The 25,173-nt window shown below is 35.7% G+C and overlaps 2 protein-coding genes and 2 long non-coding RNA genes across 4 annotated transcripts; 2 read left to right on the top strand and 2 right to left on the bottom strand.

Annotated features, from left to right (window-relative positions):
- Nucleotides 1–1,547: 1,547 nt before the first annotated feature.
- Nucleotides 1,548–6,594, top strand: fosl1a (FOS like 1, AP-1 transcription factor subunit a). The gene is made up of 4 exons (XM_065271794.2): nt 1,548–1,997; nt 2,499–2,759; nt 4,204–4,311; nt 4,423–6,594. The coding sequence occupies exons 1-4, from the start codon at nt 1,878–1,880 to the stop codon at nt 4,990–4,992; spliced, it is 1,059 nt and encodes a 352-aa protein (XP_065127866.1). The 5' UTR covers nt 1,548–1,877; the 3' UTR covers nt 4,993–6,594.
- Nucleotides 6,595–7,122: 528 nt separating this feature from the next.
- LOC135751818 (uncharacterized) lies at nt 7,123–9,683 on the top strand. The gene is made up of 4 exons (XR_012335222.1): nt 7,123–8,600; nt 8,683–8,830; nt 8,920–8,985; nt 9,061–9,683. It is a non-coding gene; the product is annotated as an uncharacterized lncRNA (long non-coding RNA).
- A 6,680-nt stretch (nt 9,684–16,363) lies between these two features.
- LOC135783065 (uncharacterized) lies at nt 16,364–18,999 on the bottom strand. Its single transcript, XR_010545566.2, has 4 exons — nt 17,412–18,999; nt 17,182–17,329; nt 17,027–17,092; nt 16,364–16,951 (listed from the first exon to the last, which is right to left on the bottom strand). It is a non-coding gene; the product is annotated as an uncharacterized lncRNA (long non-coding RNA).
- A 1,743-nt stretch (nt 19,000–20,742) lies between these two features.
- Nucleotides 20,743–23,594, bottom strand: ccdc85b (coiled-coil domain containing 85B). Its single transcript, XM_065271792.2, has one exon. It carries the CDS (start codon nt 22,713–22,715, stop codon nt 22,113–22,115), a length of 603 nt encoding a protein of 200 aa, XP_065127864.1. The 5' UTR covers nt 22,716–23,594; the 3' UTR covers nt 20,743–22,112.
- Between the last annotated feature and the right edge of the window lie 1,579 nt (nt 23,595–25,173).

Genomic DNA, 25,173 nt, shown 5'->3' with positions numbered 1-25,173 from the left:
TTACTCGCACCTGTGATGTAGCTGTTTACGCCGTCTCTGTTTCCACTTTCATTTAGATTCTGTGTAAAATACATCAACAACTTGTTCATACCTCTCAAACTACAGACACAATTTCTATGTGATTAAAGGTATTTAGGACAGATATAAAGAAATATTTTTCTTCTTTCTCATTGTATGTACAAGCTCTTAATAAAAGCATATCTAAATAGGTGGTTGAGTACACTTAATCCATTGTGTGTGAGAATAATAGGTGCTGTGCCCTATTACCTATCATAAAAGAGCAGGAGTCGCTACAAGTTCATGATAAATAGAAGAATAGTGTCATATGTTTGGCATATTTTGTACAGGCGTGTATTAATCGGGGAGTGTCATAATTTAGAGTCCATATAACACGCAAGATTTATTGCTTGCATCAGTACCAAACCCTTGGGTAATAGCAGATCCTATCAAATTAGCTTAAATGCACCTCATTTGCATGTCATGGCATGTTCCAAAATATTGCAGAAGGGGTGTGTCTTCACAGCATTCCATACTGCTTAGGTCATAATTCACTTAATGTCGCACTAATGCTCTGGTTACAACCAGATTTTGCCAGTAGATATCCGAGATTCAATACAGTGATATTTGAAAAGGTGAGGGAAAAGTAGGACATAAGGAACAGTGACATCATACCACAGGAAATTCGAGTGACGAAATTCAAATATGACACCTTTTTCACCCTTGTGGTTTCATTTTTACACTGTTTCACAGAATGAGTACATCCATTGTAGTACTGTAGTGAGCAGATGACTCATAATGATGCTGAAAACAGGCAGATGTTAAACAGTAGAAAAATAAACATCACTTTTTTTGAATGGTAATACAATACAGTACAATAAAGCATTTGTAAAAACAGTTTACATGATAAAATACAAACTTCCGGTATGGAAACATTTGGATAACGTATCTTATCTGTGACTAAAACATCTGCATTCAAATTAAATCAGAATGCATGTCTAATTTAGCTGAATCATTCCCCATTTTACAATTTGTAGGGATGATTAAGCACATTTGTATAAACCAGTGAAAATTGTTCCATGACCGTTCATTCATTCATAGCATACTTTCATTTCATAGCACTCTATTGTGGTCTCCACTGGAACGTGCTCAAACCTCAGTATAGAGTGAAGTACCAACCACTTTCGTGTTTACTCATCAAATAAGAACGTGCACTGCTTACTGTGACCAATTAAATTTAAAACAAACATTGTTTACGAGGTGTTCTTAAACCGATCGCTAGTATAAGAAATTTGTGTTCTTTCTAAACGAATATGCTAAATAATTAAAACAACAACGAAAGCTAGCATCAGTGTGATATTAGTTTCGATACAAAGTTGTTCAGAGCAGCTATCACCAGTTCAAACAAGGAGTTCCCGGAAAACTCCAAAAATGGTCATGTACGTCACCTTCCATGTGATCATACGTCATTTAGCCCTACCAGCTTATCCATTTCCCGTAAACTGGGAGGGGCGAAAACCGTAAGGTACACCATCACTTATTTATATTCTCGTGAACACCGCGAACCTCCAGTCTTGCTTGAAAACAGAAGTTTATCTTACAACTTATTAAACGTTATTTCACGCTTGTTTTTAATAGATGCCAGCAATATGGTGATTTTAAACGTGGAGAATACCTTCTAGCATCCCCCAAGCTCACTTTAGTGGATTCTACCGTTTTCCCGCAACCAGGTAGACTTTCAACCCGTTTTGAATTTCGTGTGAACTGTCAGTGATATAAGAAGGACAACGCGTTTGGGTAGGCAGCCGTAAAAAGGAAACAGTTGCGCAGAGTTTTAGTCAGCTCACTTGTTGTGGATTACTGCGCAGTTAACGGCATACATGTACAACTACGGAAATCCAGGCAGAGGAATCGACCGGACTTTCCCAGATAACAGCTCTGGATCAGGATCGAGCTCTGCCTCCATCACGACAACCACTGTGACATCTCAACAACAGCAGGTAACGATATTTCATTTTACATCTAATGGGATACTTTTATAATTTACACTTTAAATAAATATTATTATCCATTCTCTATATCGCTTATTCATATTTTAGGCTTATCCCAGCAAAGGCAGGGAAACCAGACAGGTGGACAGTATTATTTCACCAATTACCAATAATATTTACATTTAAACTTCAATGTTGAGTTGTACAAATCACAAACTCACTATTTTACTCATTAGTGGCCATGATTGAGTCTAACATTAATAATAGTGTAGTAATAATGTAATGATAATCAAAAAGTGTGTGGTCTTTATGTGTGTGCTGTTCTTTCATTTTTGCTCTTTTAGATGTGGGTGTCCCGGTCATTTATTATACTATAATCAGAATTAATATGTATTTGTATGTATTTTATATTGTATATGTTTATTCATTAATCTCTCTGATGAGAAATTATGATGAGAAACTTTATAAGTCTTCAGTGCTTACATCTTTCGTGTGGCCTGCTCTTTACAGCAGAAGTATTCTGTGGCAGGATCCAGCCAGTTTGTGCCCAGTCTCAATGCTATAACTTCAAACCAAGACTTTCAATGGATGCTTCAGCCCTCCCTTGTGGGCACCCCGGGGCCATCCAGGCCACTGCGCCCACATTACCAACTTCCACCGAGAGTGCCATCTATGAATCCTCAACTCACCCATTCACATCTATCCCGACCAGGTGTTATAAGAGCACCTACAGGCGCCGGAAGCTCAACAAGAAGCAGAGCTGAAGATCATGTAAGTTTACAGGCTGTTTGTCTGTTCTTGAGTTTAATGAGTAGGTCATCCAAATGTGAATATTCTCTAATACTTTACTCACCATTGCGCACTTTGTGTCTTCAGCTGAACCAAAATAATTCATTTAATATTAAAATACCATCATGCTATCTTCTTTTGTGGGAGCCAACATAGCAAAAGCTCCAAAGAGCACAGTTATCCATCATTAAAGTCATCTAAGTGGGTTAATATACTTAAGTGAAATAATATAGTCATATGTGATAAATATTTTGAGCTTATTTTGCCAGGTATCTTATATCTACGGAAACATACAAATCAACTAGTCACAAGACACACAATAATCAGTGAGATTTAATGTTGCCGCCACCAACTATATTAACTACCTTGAGTTATATGGATTGGTTTAAGAATGGATGTATGAGCTTTTAGGAGCTCATATGTTGGCTTCCATAAAACAAGAAAACATGACAGCATTGTAATATACAATTATTTGGGTTCAAGTGAAGAAACAAAGCCATATGCATCTGGGATGGCAAGAGGGTGAGTACATTTTGTGAGTTTTTATATTTGGATGAACTATCCCAGTGACTCGTCACAGGGGACCCATGACAGCATGATTTGTCACCACTGTACACCTGTCAGCTCGGCCCTTTCGGCCAATGTCCTCGGCCACAAACAGCCGTGCTTGTTACAGTAAAGATGAGACGGTCTAAAAAACAAAAGTGCGCAAGTCACAGAATCAGACAATGTGTAATATCCTGTGAGTCGGTAGGGTGTTACGTGACCTGGGTGAACATACTTCATGCTGATAGCTGCAGGGTGTGTATCTCAATTAGGCTTATTCGGGAGTGTGAGATATGCATTTAGCTGTAACTCTTAAATGGGTGTATGCAGAAATAAGACACGCATGTTATAGACTCTCCTTATACTATTTACAAAGCGGCTGCTCTATGTGAATTTGAGGAGACATCACAGGGATGCTCATTAAATATTAACTAATGAAAACCTGTGTGACTCATTCGTCCAAGTCTTTGGCAGTGTGAGAGTAAAATAATGAAACAGGAAATGGAATATCATGTGATTCAGTGGAGTGGGGTCATATGACTCATACCTGAGTCACATAGGTGATTCATCAAAATTACGACAGGAAACAGCATATGATGCAAATATATAGTAAGCAAACGTGAACTTAATTTACTGAATAATATTTGAATCATAAGAAAGTATTTACAAAAACCCAAAAATAGGAATTTTAAGAAATCTAAACTCCATCCACTAGATGGCAGGATTTCCATAAGTCTATAAATTTCAAATAAAATTGAGACAGGGGTAATGATGGGGTCAATAAATTTGATAAGATCAGGTTTTATACCACAATTTAGTTTTCATTATGGATGTCAAACCATCTCACGAATATGAATTTGAAACATATTTCTTTTATTAGCTATCTCCTGATGAGCTTGAGAGGCGCAGAATCAGAAGAGAACGAAACAAAATGGCTGCGGCCAAGTGCAGGAATCGTCGACGGGAACTGACTGACTCATTGCAGAATGTAAGCTGATCCTCTCTTTCATTTATTTACTTCATTTAACTAAAAATAGCTTAATTATAATTGTATTTTTTACATAGACCCAAAATTCATAACCTCTCTTTCTCCTCACAGGAAACCGATCACCTGGAGGATGAAAAATCACGCCTGAAGAAGGAGATCGCTGAGCTCCAGAAGGAAAAAGACAAGCTAGAGTTGGTACTTGAGGCCCACAAACCCATCTGCAAAGTCCATGATTCAGACTCTGATTCTGACTCCAACAGCGACCTCCCAGCCCTGAGTGGAATCAAGATCGAGCCTGTTGACCAAGATCTTCCTGGACCTTCTGGAAAATCAAAAAGCCACTTTAAGCCTTACAAACCGAAGCCCAAAATTACCATCCCGCCTCCTCCAGCTGCACCATCCTCTGCTGTCAGTGTACCCATGGATTCTGAGCCTCTTCATACCCCCATCCTTATTTCTACTCCTTCTCTGACTCCGTTTACTGCCAGCCTGGTCTTCAGCTATCCCTCATCTTCACTAGATACCAGCTCTGTCATTACATCTCAAAGTCTCTCTGCCTCTCAACAGGGTACCAGTCAGTCTCGAAACCCCCAGCCCTGTGGCATTGCTCATCGCCGAAGCAGCAGCAGTGGGGATCAGTCAGATCATTCTCTTAATTCACCAACCATCCTCACCCTGTGATTACTCATCTTCTCAGCAGAAAACATCTGTTTCATTTTTTAAGTGTCCTTACAGGCATAACAAGTAGAGTAGCGAATACGTATACGTGCGTTATGCTTATACTTAAAGGTATAGTTCACCCAAAAATGAAAATTCTGTCATCATTTACTCACACAACATAAAGGAAGATATTTCGAGAATGTTTGTAACCAACCCGTTTTTGGGCACTATGGAAGTCAATGTCCTAGTACTATGGAACTCAATGGTGCTTCTGTTTCCTGCTTCGTTACAAATATCTTTTTTAGTGTTCAGCAGAACAAAGAAATTAACATGTGTTAGTAAATTATGACAGAATTGTTTTTTTGGGGTGAACTATCCCTTTAAGTATTCTGTGTCTGCTTATAATAATTACCAAGCTACCCAAATGCACTATAAAGCACACATAAGTGAAGTGTTTAACAATGTTAAAATACTTAATATGCAAAGACGGTTATAAATAAGGCTTAGTAGGTTGACTTACCCTCAAAATTTGGTGGTATTATTATATAGTTTTGTGTGATTGATCATTTCAACTAGACTTGCGTAGTAAAAACATTGTCTTGTGAGTTTGACCAATGGCAGATGGGGGAGTGGCCAGGAAGCTGACATTTTTTATATTTTTGATTACCCTAGTGACCCAAAAGTTTTACACTTCATATTTTAAATGTAAACATGTTTATTGTTAAGTAATATAACACAAAAAAAGTGACTGACCGTCCTTAACATTTGACCTTATTAGCATTAATAATAGTGTTATTTAAATATCCATTTACTTTAACTATATATGTATACACACCTACATAGATTTGGTGGTGGTACTGTTCCAGTTGAATATCTGGCCTGCTAGTAAAATGTTTAAAGGGTTACTGTACGAGCTATACAGTTATTGTAAGCACAATCCAGATCTATTGTTATCATTCTCTTCAGTAAGGAATGTTTTATGTACTTTAGGTTAACAGTTTTTATAAAGTATCTTGGAAAGCTCTTTATTATTATTACAAATAATAAATGACAGGGCCTTGATTAAATTCAGGTAGTATTTTATAAAACAATTGTCTCAAAGAATTGTAGTGGGTTACATCATTTTACCATTCACATATAATTGTGGATGCCCACAATATCATGTTATTTCTGTGTTTTGTTACACTCTGTTTTTGATTAATGCAAAGTTATAAATTACAGTGTATGGTGAATAAGCTAAAGAAACGGCAGGGATGCAACCTACCGGTTTATGTTTTTTACAAAAATTTCAACAACACATAAAACACTGGAAATGTGCACTTCAATAACAGTTTTACAGTTACACTGGTTACACAGTTATATGGTAATTGAACACTTGGTTACACTGCACACAGTACCGTGCTGTGTGACGTTTGCAGGCCAGTATAGATAATTTATCAAGAACTGAGCACACTATATGTTAGACTACGGTTACAACTGCTTGACCACAAAAGTATGGATTTGTATTTATTTTTGAAAACAGTATATTTTTGAAATGACACTTTATACTGATGTAATGCTTGCATTATGTTGCATGTTATTTAATGTCTAATAAACAATGACTGAAAATGTGTTCTGCTAAAACTTTGATTTCTGAGATTTTTAGTTCTAGTACAAGTGTGACTTCAACTTTTGGGTAACACTTTACAATAAGGTTCATTAGTTAACATTAGTTAATGTATTCAGGGTCGTAGGACTGGGGATAAAACCAGTACTGATTACCAGGGCCCCAAAGGAAAATAGGGCCCTTGATAAGTCTGGAATATATTCTGGGGGTGTGGCATGGGGGCCCACCAGGACTGCCTATGCATAGGGCCCGAGATCTTGTGCAACGCCCCTGATATGTATTAACTAACATTAACAAACCATGAGCAATACATTTGTAACAGTATTTATTAATCTTTGTTAATGTAGTTAATAGAAATAAAGCTTTTAATTGTTTGTTCATGTTAGTTCACAGTTTAATAAAGACTTAGTAATTGTAGAAATTAACATTAACAGTAGTTGTAACGGGCCGGCATTCGTCAAACTTTTATGACCCCCTCCCCCACCCGGTGACAGTTGCTGTCTGACAGGTCGTTTTAATGACCCTTTGACAGGGGGGCGGGACCATCAATCAAAATCTGTACAAGTTGTCAACTTTAGACAGAAAGTATTTAATGGTTTTATTGCCGGTCATTTAGAGTGATTGTTTTTCCTGAGTGTGTTTTATGTCAAGCGTATGGTGTCATGTTTAATGACGGCTCGTGTTTGTGACATTTGCTGTTTATTGACATTTGATGTCAGATCTCAACCATCCTCCCTCCTTTGCTCGCCCCGTGCGCTTCTCAATACTGACTTTCACACCGCGGGTGTGTTGTTGAATCTAAAGTTTTGCAACAGCATAAGTTTATTTAAAGGCAATCACTAATCATATATATATATATATATTAGATGTACCAGGCTACGCTTAAAGCCGATGTTTTCTATCGAGCTATAGTTTCTGATCAGACACAAAGTCTGAACTAAATAAAATTTTAAACGGTTCACGAAGTCCGGGAATCTTTTCATGACCTGGTCTACAGTTTCACGCGTATTAAAGATCCGGCGGTGTCTGACAAAGCGTCGGGTGATTGTTCATATCTGTCATTTAAAATAAAGTTAATAAATGTAATTCTATCCACTATGGCAAAATAGGAATTTATTTTAGATTTAGGGGAATCTTTAACCATGTCTCTGATTAAAACTTTTGATTGTAACATCACAAGTTATTTAATTAAATATTCTGTATACGGGTATAGTTTAAGCAATGACCTGAGCCATTACCTTCGGAGCCGTCAATACTACATTCTTTAGACGATAGTCTAAACTAAATAAATTTTTAAACGGTTCAGGAATTCCGTGAATCTTTTCATAACCTGCACTATAGTTTCACGCGTATTAAAGATCCGGCGGTGCCTGACAAAGCGCCGGGTGAGTGTTCATATATGCCATTTTAAAATAATGTTAATAAATGTAATTCTGTCCACTATGGCAAAATAGGATTTTATTTTAGATTTAGGGGAGTCTTTAACCAAGTCTCTGACTAAGACATGTGTATACGTGCACAGATGGTGACAGAGAAACTTACATATGACGTTAATAAACTTTTAAATGTTTTTAAGACGTATTCACCCCATTTTGGGGTTTTATTTTTAATTAAAGGCTTCTTAAAACATGTGTGAATATGTGTATATTATACAAAGAGTCTTATATTGTCTGCTCTGACAAAAATAAAGTATTTTTTAGGTTTAGGGGAATTGACTGCGTGTGTCTTATAAATACAACTTGATAATACGTTTGTTTTGTAAAGAGACTTCTTTAAAGTCACGCAAGAATAAAATATTTTAGTTGTAACTGGTTAAACTTAAAGCCGATATTTTCTATCGAACTAGTCTATTTTCTGTTCAGACACAAAGTTTTCTGATGCTGATATTATGTCAGTGTGTGTTTGTGTGGGGGTCGTGTGATGTAATCTTTGAAAGTTTATGACCGAACCTTTATTGGGGAGCGACAAGAGATCTCCCGGAATCAGTTTGGATGGAGCAGAGCTGTTATACTCAAGTCTATTGGTATGTATGTGTTTCGCTGTGTTCGTGCCAGTATTTTGTATGATTTATTTAAAAACTAAAAATTCGATCTCTGGTATTGCAGCGAAATTGTCTAAACTGGTATTAACTATTCCTGGTAAATCGCGGAGAAGAGTGGCCTGAACAAAAAAGTCAGACCGAGACTAGAACCTCCCGCAGCGTAACACGGAAATCTTGGAACAAAAGAGACGCCGACTGGCTCGTGTTGTCCGGTGTGTTTTTATTTAATCCTGTTACAATAGATTTAAACAAACTGGTTTGGTTTAATATTTTCTAATAACATGTGTTATCTGTTTTAAAGGTTTGGATATCAGAGGCAAAGCGAACGTTGTGTGTACTATTGCAAAATATATAGCGGATCTCCACGGTACGTTTATCTTGCATAAGAAAATTGTTTTATTTAGATATTTGTCCTAATAACTTTGTTTTTATCTGTTTACAGGTTAGGATACAGACCACAACGCTTTGGACGTATCTTTAAAAAAGATTAAAATCAGAGACTTTTTGGATTTGTCTGGGGACATTTTAAACATTTTGTGGCAAATTGGATTTAAAACATTTCGGATACTGGATACCTAGTTTGATTTGTCCACAGAGCTTGTTTAAGACGTTTTCACCGCATTTTAGGGTTTATTTTTAATCAAAGGCTTCTTAAAACATGTGTGAAAATGTGTATATTATACAATGAGTCTTATATTGTCTGCTCTGACATAAATAAATTTTTATATTAGATTTTAGATCAATTGACTGTGTGTGTTTTATGTCAAGCGTATGCTGTTATGTTTAATGACGGCTCGTGTGACAGCTTGTGTTTAGGCATTTGATGTCAGATATCACCCTTCCTCCCTCCTTTCGCACAAGACCTGCATTCTTTCACAGGGGTGCGTGTTGTAAAGCGATTAAAGATTTCTAAAACTCAATGTTGGTAAAACAATCCCCCATTACGGTGTCAAAAAAGTAAAATGTTTATTTTAGATTTAGACAAATCATGAACAATGCTACGATTAAAACATTTGTTTGTAACATCACAAGTTATTTAATGAAATATTCCGTATACGTGTATAGTTTAAGCAATGATCTGAGCCATAACCTTCGGAGCCGGCAATACTATAATCTTTAGACGAAAGTCTAAACTAAATAAAATTTTAAACGATTCATGAGTTCAGTGAATCTTTTCATGACCTGCTCTATAGATTCACACGTATTAAAGATCCGACGGTGCCTGACAAAGCGCCGGGTGAGTGTTCATATATGCCGTTTTAAAATAACCTTAATAAATGTAATTCTGTCCACTATGACAAAATAGGATTTTATTTTAGATTTAGGGGAGTCTTTAACCAAGTCTCTGACTAAGACATGTGTATACGTGCACAGATGGTGACAGAGAAACTTACATATGACGTTAATAAACTTTTAAATGTTTTTAAGACGTATTCACCCCATTTTGGGGTTTTATTTTTAATTAAAGGCTTCTTAAAACATGTGTTAATATGTGTATATTATACAAAGAGTCTTATAGTGTCTGCTCTGACAAAAATAAATTATTATTTTAGATTTTAGGACAAATGACTGCGTCTATCTTATAAATACAACTTGATATATATACGTTTGTTTTGTCAATAGACTTCTTTAAAGTCACGCAAGAATAAAATATTTTAGTTGTAACTGGTTAAACTTAAATGTACTATTATCTATTTAACTATAAGCTATATTTTCTGAGCAGATATTTTTCTGTTTCTGATGCTGGTCTTATAACAGTGTGTGGGAGATGATGGCTGTTCACAGCAGGTGGCGGGTTGTAAACTAGGGTCTTTTTAAAACTGTAGTGGTAAAAAATGTAATAGCACATTGACAAAAATAAAGCATTTGGTTGTAACAAATTATTTAATGAAATATTCAGTATGTGTATAGCGATGAACGGTGTCAAAATCACCGGGGTCCCAACAATACTATAGTCTTTAGACTAAAGGGTATTTATTTTAATATAAATAAAATCTTAATCTTTTCGTGCACAATATTCTGATCACGCCATTAGATTGTGTACCAGCGTTTACAATAGAGAACATACGCGGATGAGTGTTCATATACACCGTTAAGAAACTTTTTTTTAAACGATTAAAGACATTTTCAAATCATCTTATGGGGTTTGTTTTAAATTAATGACATCTTAAAACCAACAGGGAATATGTGTTTATTACACAATAAAATGTAATTCTGGCCGCTCTGACAAAATAAGGGTTTAATTTTAGATTTAGTGAATTCTTTAATCAAGGCTCTGATTAAAACACATGAATGCGCGAACCACAGTTGCCAGAGAACGTACGCTGAGGCGCTCTTATGGCGTTAAGAACCTTTTTATTGTTTAAGACATTTTGACCCCATTTCCTGGTTTTGTGTCCGCTGTGGATCCCAACCTCTATGTGTTTATTATACAACAAATGCAATTCTGTCAGCATTTCTAATTTAGAACGCCTTTGATTTAAACATGAGGGTTTTAAAATGAAACGTCCATGTGACTTTTATGACAAAAGCTATTCGATCTTAATTTTTTGTTTTAACATCCAAAAGTTTTATACACAGTCCATAATTAAACAACTAGGTGTGTATGAGTAAGATTATATCTAATGTCACACGAGCAGCACCAAATCACGCATGTGTCTGTGTGTGTGTGTGTGCAACCAGGCTGTTTATGTGTGGGCGTGTTTATGAGCCTGTGTCTTTGCAAGGTGTGTGTGCGTGTGTGTGTGTGTGTGTGTGTGTGTGTGTGTGTGTGTGTGTGTGTGTGTGTGTGTGTGTGTTTGCATGGGGGGTCTATGATGTCTCTGTTTGTTACTAAAGTTTTGATATTAAGTCTGTGTCCTCATTGACAATAAGTAAGGGTTTTTAGATGTAGGCTTTATTACACAGATACTGATTAAATCATGTTATGCATTATTTGCGATTTAAAGAAACTTAAAAGGTTTAAGACATTTTATCTCACATTGTGGTGTTGTTTTTTAATTAATGTAACCTTAAAACCCTCTGTTATCCATTTAGGGAACAATAAAATGTTAGCAAATATTATTTATCAAAGTTGACGATGTTATAAGCCAGGATGTCACTAACGTGACAACAAACATTTATTTAAAGACAAAACATTTTAACAAAATTGCCATGGCTTACAGAGACACACTAGACTTAATAATAAAAATAAAAATATACTATTCGAACATCCTAACCTGGTATTAGGTTAGATTAGGTTTTAAGGTCAATCAGCGTCTTTAGCTTTACAACTTACAGCACAAAACCCCCAATGACAGGATTTTTATGAAGTGGAGCAGACCCTTGGTATGCCTGTGGGGTTAGGTACAACTAAGGTCAACATCTATCAGTGCATAATAAGCAAACATGAAATTATATTTTAACTATGGTTTGTTAATGATGTTGCTAGGTTCGCGTATTTTTTCTGAAACAAACTTTTCTTTTCAAACTTAGTTAGGATACACACGTTTGTCGCCTCAAACACCTGATCAAAGTTTTTCTTCGCTAGCGACAACTAATGTCTGAGATTTTGTAAATTCATCAGATGTTTCTTACTTGTGTATTTTCTTAAACAAACTTTTTCTTTTCAATCTTAGACAGTCTTCATACGTTTGTCTTTCGATAAGTTGTTCATAGTTTTTCTTCGCTAGTGTCAACTCATGTATGAGATTTGTAAATTTCATCATATGTTCTTACATGTGTATTTTCTGAAACAAATTTATGCTTTTCAAACTCAGGTAGTCATCATACTTTTGTCTCTACATACATTTGTTCAAAGTTTCTTGTAGCTAGTGTCAACTGATGTCTGAGATTTTGTAAATTCAACAGATGGTCTTACGTGTGTATTTCTTAAACAAACATGTTGCTGTTCAAACTTAGGCAGTGTTCATACGTTTGTCTTTTCATAAGTTGTTCATAGTTTTTATTTGTTAGCGTCAACTAATGACAGAGATTTTGTAAACTCATCAGATTCAAACAAAACTCATTCATTTCTGTAGTTTATGTAACACCTTGTCAAACTCTTAAAGGTAGTACTATCTGTTTAAAACAACAATGCAAAGTATTTTAGATTTACTTGATAAATCTTTTACATCAAAACAAACTAGGATAGCAATATGTTTGAATCTGTAACAGGTGATACCACCAATAGCGTGATGTACATAACAAAGTCTGTAAAATAATAAAGATTGATTAGGTTTTTATTTAGTAAACCTTTTAACACAAAGTGTAGAGTCTTTTGTATGTAACAACAAAGATGCGATGAAACAACGCAAAACAAGAGAGGATGCGTTTGTTAAAACACATATAAATTAAGATGCATACATCTACAAATGGGGCAATGTCTTTAATCTATTGGTCCCGAATTTAGAGGCTATACGGCCAAACTATTTCAAACATTGCCCCATTTGTAGATGTATGCATCTTAATTTATATGTGTTTTAACAAACGCATCCTCTCTTGTTTTGCGTTGTTTCATCGCATCTTTGTTGTTACATACAAAAGACTCTACACTTTGTGTTAAAAGGTTTACTAAATAAAAACCTAATCAATCTTTATTATTTTACAGACTTTGTTATGTACATCACGCTATTGGTGGTATCACCTGTTACAGATTCAAACATATTGCTATCCTAGTTTGTTTTGATGTAAAAGATTTATCAAGTAAATCTAAAATACTTTGCATTGTTGTTTTAAACAGATAGTACTACCTTTAAGAGTTTGACAAGGTGTTACATAAACTACAGAAATGAATGAGTTTTGTTTGAATCTGATGAGTTTACAAAATCTCTGTCATTAGTTGACGCTAACAAATAAAAACTATGAACAACTTATGAAAAGACAAACGTATGAACACTGCCTAAGTTTGAACAGCAACATGTTTGTTTAAGAAATACACACGTAAGACCATCTGTTGAATTTACAAAATCTCAGACATCAGTTGACACTAGCTACAAGAAACTTTGAACAAATGTATGTAGAGACAAAAGTATGATGACTACCTGAGTTTGAAAAGCATAAATTTGTTTCAGAAAATACACATGTAAGAACATATGATGAAATTTACAAATCTCATACATGAGTTGACACTAGCGAAGAAAAACTATGAACAACTTATCGAAAGACAAACGTATGAAGACTGTCTAAGATTGAAAAGAAAAAGTTTGTTTAAGAAAATACACAAGTAAGAAACATCTGATGAATTTACAAAATCTCAGACATTAGTTGTCGCTAGCGAAGAAAAACTTTGATCAGGTGTTTGAGGCGACAAACGTGTGTATCCTAACTAAGTTTGAAAAGAAAAGTTTGTTTCAGAAAAAATACGCGAACCTAGCAACATCATTAACAAACCATAGTTAAAATATAATTTCATGTTTGCTTATTATGCACTGATAGATGTTGACCTTAGTTGTACCTAACCCCACAGGCATACCAAGGGTCTGCTCCACTTCATAAAAATCCTGTCATTGGGGGTTTTGTGCTGTAAGTTGTAAAGCTAAAGACGCTGATTGACCTTAAAACCTAATCTAACCTAATACCAGGTTAGGATGTTCGAATAGTATATTTTTATTTTTATTATTAAGTCTAGTGTGTCTCTGTAAGCCATGGCAATTTTGTTAAAATGTTTTGTCTTTAAATAAATGTTTGTTGTCACGTTAGTGACATCCTGGCTTATAACATCGTCAACTTTGATAAATAATATTTGCTAACATTTTATTGTTCCCTAAATGGATAACAGAGGGTTTTAAGGTTACATTAATTAAAAAACAACACCACAATGTGAGATAAAATGTCTTAAACCTTTTAAGTTTCTTTAAATCGCAAATAATGCATAACATGATTTAATCAGTATCTGTGTAATAAAGCCTACATCTAAAAACCCTTACTTATTGTCAATGAGGACACAGACTTAATATCAAAACTTTAGTAACAAACAGAGACATCATAGACCCCCCATGCAAACACACACACACACACACACACACACACACACACACACACACACACACACACACACACGCACACACACCTTGCAAAGACACAGGCTCATAAACACGCCCACACATAAACAGCCTGGTTGCACACACACACACACAGACACATGCGTGATTTGGTGCTGCTCGTGTGACATTAGATATAATCTTACTCATACACACCTAGTTGTTTAATTATGGACTGTGTATAAAACTTTTGGATGTTAAAACAAAAAATTAAGATCGAATAGCTTTTGTCATAAAAGTCACATGGACGTTTCATTTTAAAACCCTCATGTTTAAATCAAAGGCGTTCTAAATTAGAAATGCTGACAGAATTGCATTTGTTGTATAATAAACACATAGAGGTTGGGATCCACAGCGGACACAAAACCAGGAAATGGGGTCAAAATGTCTTAAACAATAAAAAGGTTCTTAACGCCATAAGAGCGCCTCAGCGTACGTTCTCTGGCAACTGTGGTTCGCGCATTCATGTGTTTTAATCAGAGCCTTGATTAAAGAATTCACTAAATCTAAAATTAAACCCTTATTTTGTCAGAGCGGCCAGAATTACATTTTATTGTGTAATAAACACATATTCCCTGTTGGTTTTAAGATGTCATTAATTTAAAACAAACCCCATAAGATGATTTGAAAATGTCTTTAATCGTTTAAAAAAAAGTTTCTTAACGGTGTATATGAACACTCATCCGCGTATGTTCTCTATTGTAAACGCTGGTACACAATCTAATGGCGTGATCAGAATATTGTGCACGAAAAGATTAAGATTTTATTTATATTAAAATAAATACCCTTTAGTCTAAAGACTATAGTATTGTTGGGACCCCGGTGATTTTGACACCGTTCATCGCTATACACATACTGAATATTTCATTAAATAATTTGTTACAACCAAATGCTTTATTTTTGTCAATGTGCTATTACATTTTTTACCACTACAGTTTTAAAAAGACCCTAGTTTACAACCCGCCACCTGCTGTGAACAGCCATCATCTCCCACACACTGTTATAAGACCAGCATCAGAAACAGAAAAATATCTGCTCAGAAAATATAGCTTATAGTTAAATAGATAATAGTACATTTAAGTTTAACCAGTTACAACTAAAATATTTTATTCTTGCGTGACTTTAAAGAAGTCTATTGACAAAACAAACGTATATATATCAAGTTGTATTTATAAGATAGACGCAGTCATTTGTCCTAAAATCTAAAATAATAATTTATTTTTGTCAGAGCAGACACTATAAGACTCTTTGTATAATATACACATATTAACACATGTTTTAAGAAGCCTTTAATTAAAAATAAAACCCCAAAATGGGGTGAATACGTCTTAAAAACATTTAAAAGTTTATTAACGTCATATGTAAGTTTCTCTGTCACCATCTGTGCACGTATACACATGTCTTAGTCAGAGACTTGGTTAAAGACTCCCCTAAATCTAAAATAAAATCCTATTTTGTCATAGTGGACAGAATTACATTTATTAAGGTTATTTTAAAACGGCATATATGAACACTCACCCGGCGCTTTGTCAGGCACCGTCGGATCTTTAATACGTGTGAATCTATAGAGCAGGTCATGAAAAGATTCACTGAACTCATGAATCGTTTAAAATTTTATTTAGTTTAGACTTTCGTCTAAAGATTATAGTATTGCCGGCTCCGAAGGTTATGGCTCAGATCATTGCTTAAACTATACACGTATACGGAATATTTCATTAAATAACTTGTGATGTTACAAACAAATGTTTTAATCGTAGCATTGTTCATGATTTGTCTAAATCTAAAATAAACATTTTACTTTTTTGACACCGTAATGGGGGATTGTTTTACCAACATTGAGTTTTAGAAATCTTTAATCGCTTTACAACACGCACCCCTGTGAAAGAATGCAGGTCTTGTGCGAAAGGAGGGAGGAAGGGTGATATCTGACATCAAATGCCTAAACACAAGCTGTCACACGAGCCGTCATTAAACATAACAGCATACGCTTGACATAAAACACACACAGTCAATTGATCTAAAATCTAATATAAAAATTTATTTATGTCAGAGCAGACAATATAAGACTCATTGTATAATATACACATTTTCACACATGTTTTAAGAAGCCTTTGATTAAAAATAAACCCTAAAATGCGGTGAAAACGTCTTAAACAAGCTCTGTGGACAAATCAAACTAGGTATCCAGTATCCGAAATGTTTTAAATCCAATTTGCCACAAAATGTTTAAAATGTCCCCAGACAAATCCAAAAAGTCTCTGATTTTAATCTTTTTTAAAGATACGTCCAAAGCGTTGTGGTCTGTATCCTAACCTGTAAACAGATAAAAACAAAGTTATTAGGACAAATATCTAAATAAAACAATTTTCTTATGCAAGATAAACGTACCGTGGAGATCCGCTATATATTTTGCAATAGTACACACAACGTTCGCTTTGCCTCTGATATCCAAACCTTTAAAACAGATAACACATGTTATTAGAAAATATTAAACCAAACCAGTTTGTTTAAATCTATTGTAACAGGATTAAATAAAAACACACCGGACAACACGAGCCAGTCGGCGTCTCTTTTGTTCCAAGATTTCCGTGTTACGCTGCGGGAGGTTCTAGTCTCGGTCTGACTTTTTTGTTCAGGCCACTCTTCTCCGCGATTTACCAGGAATAGTTAATACCAGTTTAGACAATTTCGCTGCAATACCAGAGATCGAATTTTTAGTTTTTAAATAAATCATACAAAATACTGGCACGAACACAGCGAAACACATACATACCAATAGACTTGAGTATAACAGCTCTGCTCCATCCAAACTGATTCCGGGAGATCTCTTGTCGCTCCCCAATAAAGGTTCGGTCATAAACTTTCAAAGATTACATCACACGACCCCCACACAAACACACACTGACATAATATCAGCATCAGAAAACTTTGTGTCTGAACAGAAAATAGACTAGTTCGATAGAAAATATCGGCTTTAAGTTTAACCAGTTACAACTAAAATATTTTATTCTTGCGTGACTTTAAAGAAGTCTCTTTACAAAACAAACGTATTATCAAGTTGTATTTATAAGACACACGCAGTCAATTCCCCTAAACCTAAAAAATACTTTATTTTTGTCAGAGCAGACAATATAAGACTCTTTGTATAATATACACATATTCACACATGTTTTAAGAAGCCTTTAATTAAAAATAAAACCCCAAAATGGGGTGAATACGTCTTAAAAACATTTAAAAGTTTATTAACGTCATATGTAAGTTTCTCTGTCACCATCTGTGCACGTATACACATGTCTTAGTCAGAGACTTGGTTAAAGACTCCCCTAAATCTAAAATAAAATCCTATTTTGCCATAGTGGACAGAATTACATTTATTAACATTATTTTAAAATGGCATATATGAACACTCACCCGGCGCTTTGTCAGGCACCGCCGGATCTTTAATACGCGTGAAACTATAGTGCAGGTTATGAAAAGATTCACGGAATTCCTGAACCGTTTAAAAATTTATTTAGTTTAGACTATCGTCTAAAGAATGTAGTATTGACGGCTCCGAAGGTAATGGCTCAGGTCATTGCTTAAACTATACCCGTATACAGAATATTTAATTAAATAACTTGTGATGTTACAATCAAAAGTTTTAATCAGAGACATGGTTAAAGATTCCCCTAAATCTAAAATAAATTCCTATTTTGCCATAGTGGATAGAATTACATTTATTAACTTTATTTTAAATGACAGATATGAACAATCACCCGACGCTTTGTCAGACACCGCCGGATCTTTAATACGCGTGAAACTGTAGACCAGGTCATGAAAAGATTCCCGGACTTCGTGAACCGTTTAAAATTTTATTTAGTTCAGACTTTGTGTCTGATCAGAAACTATAGCTCGATAGAAAACATCGGCTTTAAGCGTAGCCTGGTACATCTAATATATATATATATATATGATTAGTGATTGCCTTTAAATAAACTTATGCTGTTGCAAAACTTTAGATTCAACAACACACCCGCGGTGTGAAAGTCAGTATTGAGAAGCGCACGGGGCGAGCAAAGGAGGGAGGATGGTTGAGATCTGACATCAAATGTCAATAAACAGCAAATGTCACAAACACGAGCCGTCATTAAACATGACACCATACGCTTGACATAAAACACACTCAGGAAAAACAATCACTCTAAATGACCGGCAATAAAACCATTAAATACTTTCTGTCTAAAGTTGACAACTTGTACAGATTTTGATTGATGGTCCCGCCCCCCTGTCAAAGGGTCATTAAAACGACCTGTCAGACAGCAACTGTCACCGGGTGGGGGAGGGGGTCATAAAAGTTTGACGAATGCCGGCCCGTTACAACTACTATTAACAAAGATTAATAAATGCTGTATAAGTGCAGTTCATAATTAGTTAATGTTAACTAATGTAGTTAACTAATGAACCTTATTGTAAAGTGTTACCAACTTTTGTTTCCATTAATTTGTGTTAATGAAAACAATGATAAAAGTGAACTGGTAATGAAAAAGGAGCATGAAAAGTAATACCTAAATCTAACTTATAAAAATTGAGGCAAGTGGCTGTGTTGGATGTTTTAAGTTGAGTCAACTTGCAGGCTTTTTTAAGTATAATTAACACTGTAATATTACTTAATACAAACGCAACAAAATAAAGTTAACTAATAGTTCTAGTATTACTCAGTTTAATTTACTTTTCTTGGTACAAGTTACTTTTTTATGGTTTGTTGTTGTTTCCATAAACATGGATTTAGACTTTATCTTTCTGTGAAATGAGGGCACAAATTGTTTATTCAATCAACGCGCCCACCCAGTTTGGTTTTGGGCAACTGTAAAGCGTGACTTCAGTTTGCGGTCTATAATAATATAATAATAAACACATAAAATATTGTTTAAATTTGAATATCACTGTCCAAATGCAGTCCCATGCGAGTCTACTGCCTAGTTAGCTAAAATCATTCATGTAGTTTCAAAACAAAATTATTACGTTAATTTTCTTCTTACAAATTTAAGTGGATTACATGAGTGGATTATACTTTTCATATACTCAATAAAGTGTTCACTTAGAATTACTCAAATTTTCAACTTTTATGTTATCTTAACTTAAATTTTGATTAAAAAAAAAAGAAGAAGAATCTATATACATAGAAGTATCTATGTATATAGTTTTTTCCAGCATCACTCCTCCACCACATCCATCCACTCTGGGTTCAGGCTAATATTCTAAGCTCGTAGCCCACCCCTTGCACAGCACGCCAAATATGCTTTACTTTATATTTGATTGGATGCTAATGCAAACTTAAAATATGGCACATTTGAAACAGTTGTTTAATAAGTTATTGGGAAGTGATTCCTTCTCAATACACTATGGTATAAAGAAAGAGGAAAGGAGGAGGGAGCACACTCTTTCCTCATAGGATGTCCTGATGACATCACTGAAAGTTGCAAACTGCTTACAGAATGAAACTAGATGTTAAACAACTAGTGAATTACCAAGAATTAAAGTTCTATTCAGGACAAATTGGTGGTAATGTGCGAATTTGTCATCTGTGGTCAGTCAATTCATGTGATACGCGACAGTTTAAATTATTATTATTTACTTGGCACAAGCATGAAATCACCCAAGAATATATATCAGCATACAGTCTGGGCTTCATGCAGACAATGAAATGAATTAGAAATAAATGACCTGAGGATGAACAAATCTAGCAGAGAGAGAATCAGCTGAGTCAACTTCCTAAAAATACAGAGTGCAAATTTAAAAAACATGGTGACTCTTTCTTCCACACTAAACCCTTTGTTATCTTTCTGATTTCAAGTGAGTCACTTGGAGGCAAGTCTGAGAACATATAATTGAGATAATGAAGAGGAAGTTTGTACTGAGTAAACTGCGAGCACATGGTCTGGTGAAAGGATCTCTGTATGCCCTGCAGAGTTAAAGTGTTACTGTTCTTTCTGAGCTGTTGCGCAAACAATATGCCAAAAATAAACCAGCGAGATTTAGGTATTCATGATTACATGTATTGATTTTCCAAGTAGAATGAAAATCTGATAAAAGACACAGACACACAAAAAACAAGAGAACGGAAGTTGGTGTCTCAGTAAAGTGTATTTAAAGCCATCCCATTCATTATGAGCATAGCCTGAAACAAAGCAGTCAGAGAACTGGGTCTGGTCTAAACCATTGCAATGTGCATTCACTAAAATAATACTGGTCATGATATTCAGATTTAAACATGTATAACAAAACAATCCTATGTATGAGGGTTTTGTAGTACGTAGCAAATAAAAAGACTACTATAACACTATTTTACTAAAAATTGTATGTCAATGTTGTCATATACAACATCAGTCTGTCAATTTAGGATGTATTAAAGCCTTATCAAAGCAAGAGCTGAACACAAAAAAGCTTTGTACAGTACAGCTGAACAGTTATGTCATAAAGTGGGCTTAATACAAAATAATGTTCAATTTGAAACCAGTGTCGAGCACAAAAACCATGTTTAGTGGAGCACACATCACTACATCTAGTCAATTATATTGTCCAGTTCAAAATAAACAAACACAAAATTCATAGGGTAAAAAAGTTAATAACGTGCATTTCCAGTGAATCACACTATTGGGCCTCCAAATTACAGCCATGTCATTACATCACAAAATCAGGCTGATCCGCTTACAACGGAGGCTTCACTTTGCACAATCCTTTGAAACTATCCTCTGAATTGCTGAAAATGTATTCAGTGCTTTTTTATGATCTCAAACAGATCACTACAGAGTATATGGCTCTAATCAGTTTAAAAATGTGAATCTTTAAAGATTCAAGATTTATTTCAGCCCTGTGGTAGTGCATCATAGAAGAAACATCAGCATGTGAACAGATCAGTGCACATTAAAACCTGGTTAAAGTTAACAGTATGGTTAGTTGTTTCAAATGTCAACCTCCAAACTAAACTTATTTATGTCCCTAAATAAGAGATGAATGGGAAAATTCCAGCAATACTTGGATAAAACTTACATTCAAATAATGCTACTAAATGGGATTTACAAGAAATCTAAAATTTGGCAAGCAAAACAGCTGAAATACATACCAGTGTATGTATTAAGCATTTCCATCAAAGTAATGCTTTCCAAAATGAAGATTTCTGTGAAAGTGTGCCATTTCAAAAGCTTAAAACTATTTCGATTCGCCTGCCACCCTCTAAAAATAACCAAACTCAAGTTTTAAAGGTGCCCAACTATAAAATGTTATTCATGAGATATAGAGAAAAGTGTACTTATGGCATCAAAAGGCCATGCGTAAACTAGCCTACTTCATTGTCTATTTCCATTGAAATAGCTGAGATGTCATTTTCAGAAAATGTAAACTGCTCTGCCTCTCTGAGTTTGTAGACATATATACAGTCCTTCTAAGCATAAAAGAGAAGGTTAAAGTGATATGGCTGTGCTCCACTGCCTCTCCATCAGTCGTCTGGTGAACACACCAAGTGCAGTTGGTCTGGACTCCCCACGCTCCCTGTGCTGGAGCTCCCATCACCCAGGTCCCGGGCCACCATACACGGTATGTTGAGATCCGTAGAGCCACCTGGGCTTGAATCGCTCCTGCTCACGCACTCTTCCTCCAGCACCAAGCAAAGTTCCTTCAGGTCCAGGTTCTCCTTCACCAGGCCGTCTTGCATGCGCTCCAAATCGGCGAGTTTCTTGAGGTATCCGCCGAGGTCCTCGCGCATCACTTTTGCCGCCTGGTGGCCAAACAGTTGCCACTCTCGCGCGAGCTTCTTTACTTTCAAGCGGTCGTCGTCCAGAAAGCAGCATAGATCTCTCAGCTCTTGGTTCTCCTCTAGAAGACGCTGGTTGATGACTTTAAGTTCCCTGATTTCGAGAAGATGTCCCTGCAGTTGTTTATTGACCTCTTTGATCAGTCGACCGCGCTGTATTAATGCTGACATCTTTTCCGATTCTTCCATGCGCAGTCGGTTCACGAGTTCTTCCTTCGAGCAAGCCAGCAAGTCTTCATCTGATATCTTTGACAGCTCCCGGTTTAAAATTTCACTGTCGCTCCCCATATTGTCGAAAAATAAATTGTCACTTGGAAAGGTTTGCTATTACAACGGATGCACCATGAAATATTTGCATCTGTTATCTAGTCAGTCTTATGAGGCACATGGGATGTCAATCACTGCACATTGATCGCAACACTCCTCACGCAACGGTCCATTTCCCCCACAAATAGCTTAACGTTATATTAGGGGGACAAAGACATCGTGGCTGGGTTTATTCACCATATTTCACGATTTAAATAACAGTCAACAGCAGGCCTACCTCTCTCCTCAGGCGTTAAATCGATATTGGCCACATTAATGGTTAGATATTTTGGCTATAGGGATTATTTAGCACCTTTGTTCCGGTTGCGGTTCTCACGTCAACACAGATGTTTAAAATAATCTCCGTCGAGCATCTCTCTCCTCTGCATTATCATGGATCACAATGTCCGTGCTTTTATCGTTGCTCTCGTGGCTCGGAAGCATCAGTCTCTCTCCGCCCTCGTGCCTGCCGGTGCATTCTCTTCAAAACGAAACGATTTACTTCTTTAAAAAAACAACCAATACCGTCACCAGGACGCAACTTTTCGGAAAGGGCGATGCGATTACGAGAAATAAATAAATAAGTGTCGAAATGTAGGACAGCCTGGTTGTTTTGCTGCCTGGGATTGGTCGGTTTTAAAAAGTCAAAGATGTCGGATAATACGAAGCAACGACGTTGAAATGTTATTAGCCTGTGGACTTAACCCGTGCTAAAATCCTGAGGAATTTGTTGAGATGGTCCTTGAGATTACAGTGTTTCCTTTGGCGATGGTGGTGGTTGAGGAGGCAGTGATGTCTTCCCCCATCTCCTCCTGCTGCTCTCCTCCCCCTCTGCTGCACCTCCTCCCCTCTGTCCTTACTGTAAAAATATGCACTGTATTTTGTAAAACAGTGAGTTTCCACACTCAATCTGTTTTTAATGTATAAAGCTTTGTGATATATTTCTAATAAACTAACGATATGCAGTTAAAGCAATTCATGTTTGGATGGTAAAACAATTCTGTTGAAATATGTCTGGATGGTTTTCCCACTGCCCCGGGATGAGACAGCATGCACACGGGACACACACAGAACAAACGGAAACAGTGACAAAAGCTGTTTTTTGTGCTTTAAGCCGTGGCATTCAGCCACATCCTTCCGCCCAGCACTTCAGTACAATTGTTACCACGAGGCCAAAACAATGTGGGGTGTTAACCATGGCCAGGGGTGAAAGGGGGGCTGCTGGACTGAGAATGAAAACAGGCCAGAGTTGAAGATAAAGGAGAGGGAGGGGTAAACAATAGCAAGGCACAGGAGGGAGAGGTGTGGACTACAAAGAGAGTTTTGGGTGGGAAAAATGTGGGATTTTTGAAGACTTGCATTGACTGTATGCAGATGCAATGGGGATTGATGGTAGTATGTAAGTGTACACACTTAACATACAAACAATGTGAAAGTTAAATATTGTAATTACAAGACTTGCATTTAGATATAAATAAAACAAGCTGTATAGAATATGCCATTATGATCTTTCATCTGAGCCAACAATATATAGTTTTAATGCAATACACATTTAAAAAATGTCACATTATCATTTTATAAGTTTTAATTAAATGCGTTTCATTCCTGCACATATTATCATTTTTCAATTTTCAATTTTTAAAATACAGTTAAAAATGTGCAATGATTTATCATAAATAATTAGAAATATTTTGGTTACTTTAACTTGAAATTTTCATCATCTTTCGTTAATTAAGCCTCAGGTATAGATCTAAGTGTGGGACAAACTACATTAAATATTTATACAGGGCTGAGCAATCAGTGGTTTTTGTCTTTTTCTCTTACTGTCAGAAGATGATATCCTGTAAATTTGTAAAAAGTTCTTTATCTTATGTTTTTTATGTTGGGTGTGTAAGTCACTAAATCCAACCTTGTATTGTTTTAATCACTATCTTGTAACCTAAAACATAACACCATTTTGAAACATGCCAGCAACTGATAGATGGGATTGAAAACATTTTTAAACAGTGTGGGTTAGTTGTAACACAGTGTTACAATTAATTAAGCCCCAGGTATACAATGACAATAAAAAGAAAACAGTTTAAATACCTTTCAAGCCCTTTCAAAAAATCTATTTATATGCATTGATGCATAATACAAGGATGGTTAGATAAATGATCATGGATGGATGAATGTGTGGATATCTATCTATTATATGCAGATATATAAACAATATCCACCTTTAGTATACAGACAAAATTATATTGAATTATTTTGTGGTGTTTAAACAAAATTTTCTAGCAAGTGTTACAACAAACCCTCTGTTTGTTACAATTAACCCCACCTATAAGGTAAGTTGTTATATTTGCACTCCTTTCACTTTCAGTGTAATTGTACGATAACGGTAGGTCCCACAAACAAACTTTAAGTGTTAATTTGTAGCAGAGATGTGTGTGTTAAT

Source organism: Paramisgurnus dabryanus, chromosome 16, assembly GCF_030506205.2.
Source record: "Paramisgurnus dabryanus chromosome 16, PD_genome_1.1, whole genome shotgun sequence".
Taxonomy (NCBI): domain Eukaryota; kingdom Metazoa; phylum Chordata; class Actinopteri; order Cypriniformes; family Cobitidae; genus Paramisgurnus; species Paramisgurnus dabryanus.
The sequence above is the reverse complement of the archived record's forward strand: the minus strand, read 5'-3'. Positions and strand labels throughout refer to the sequence as shown.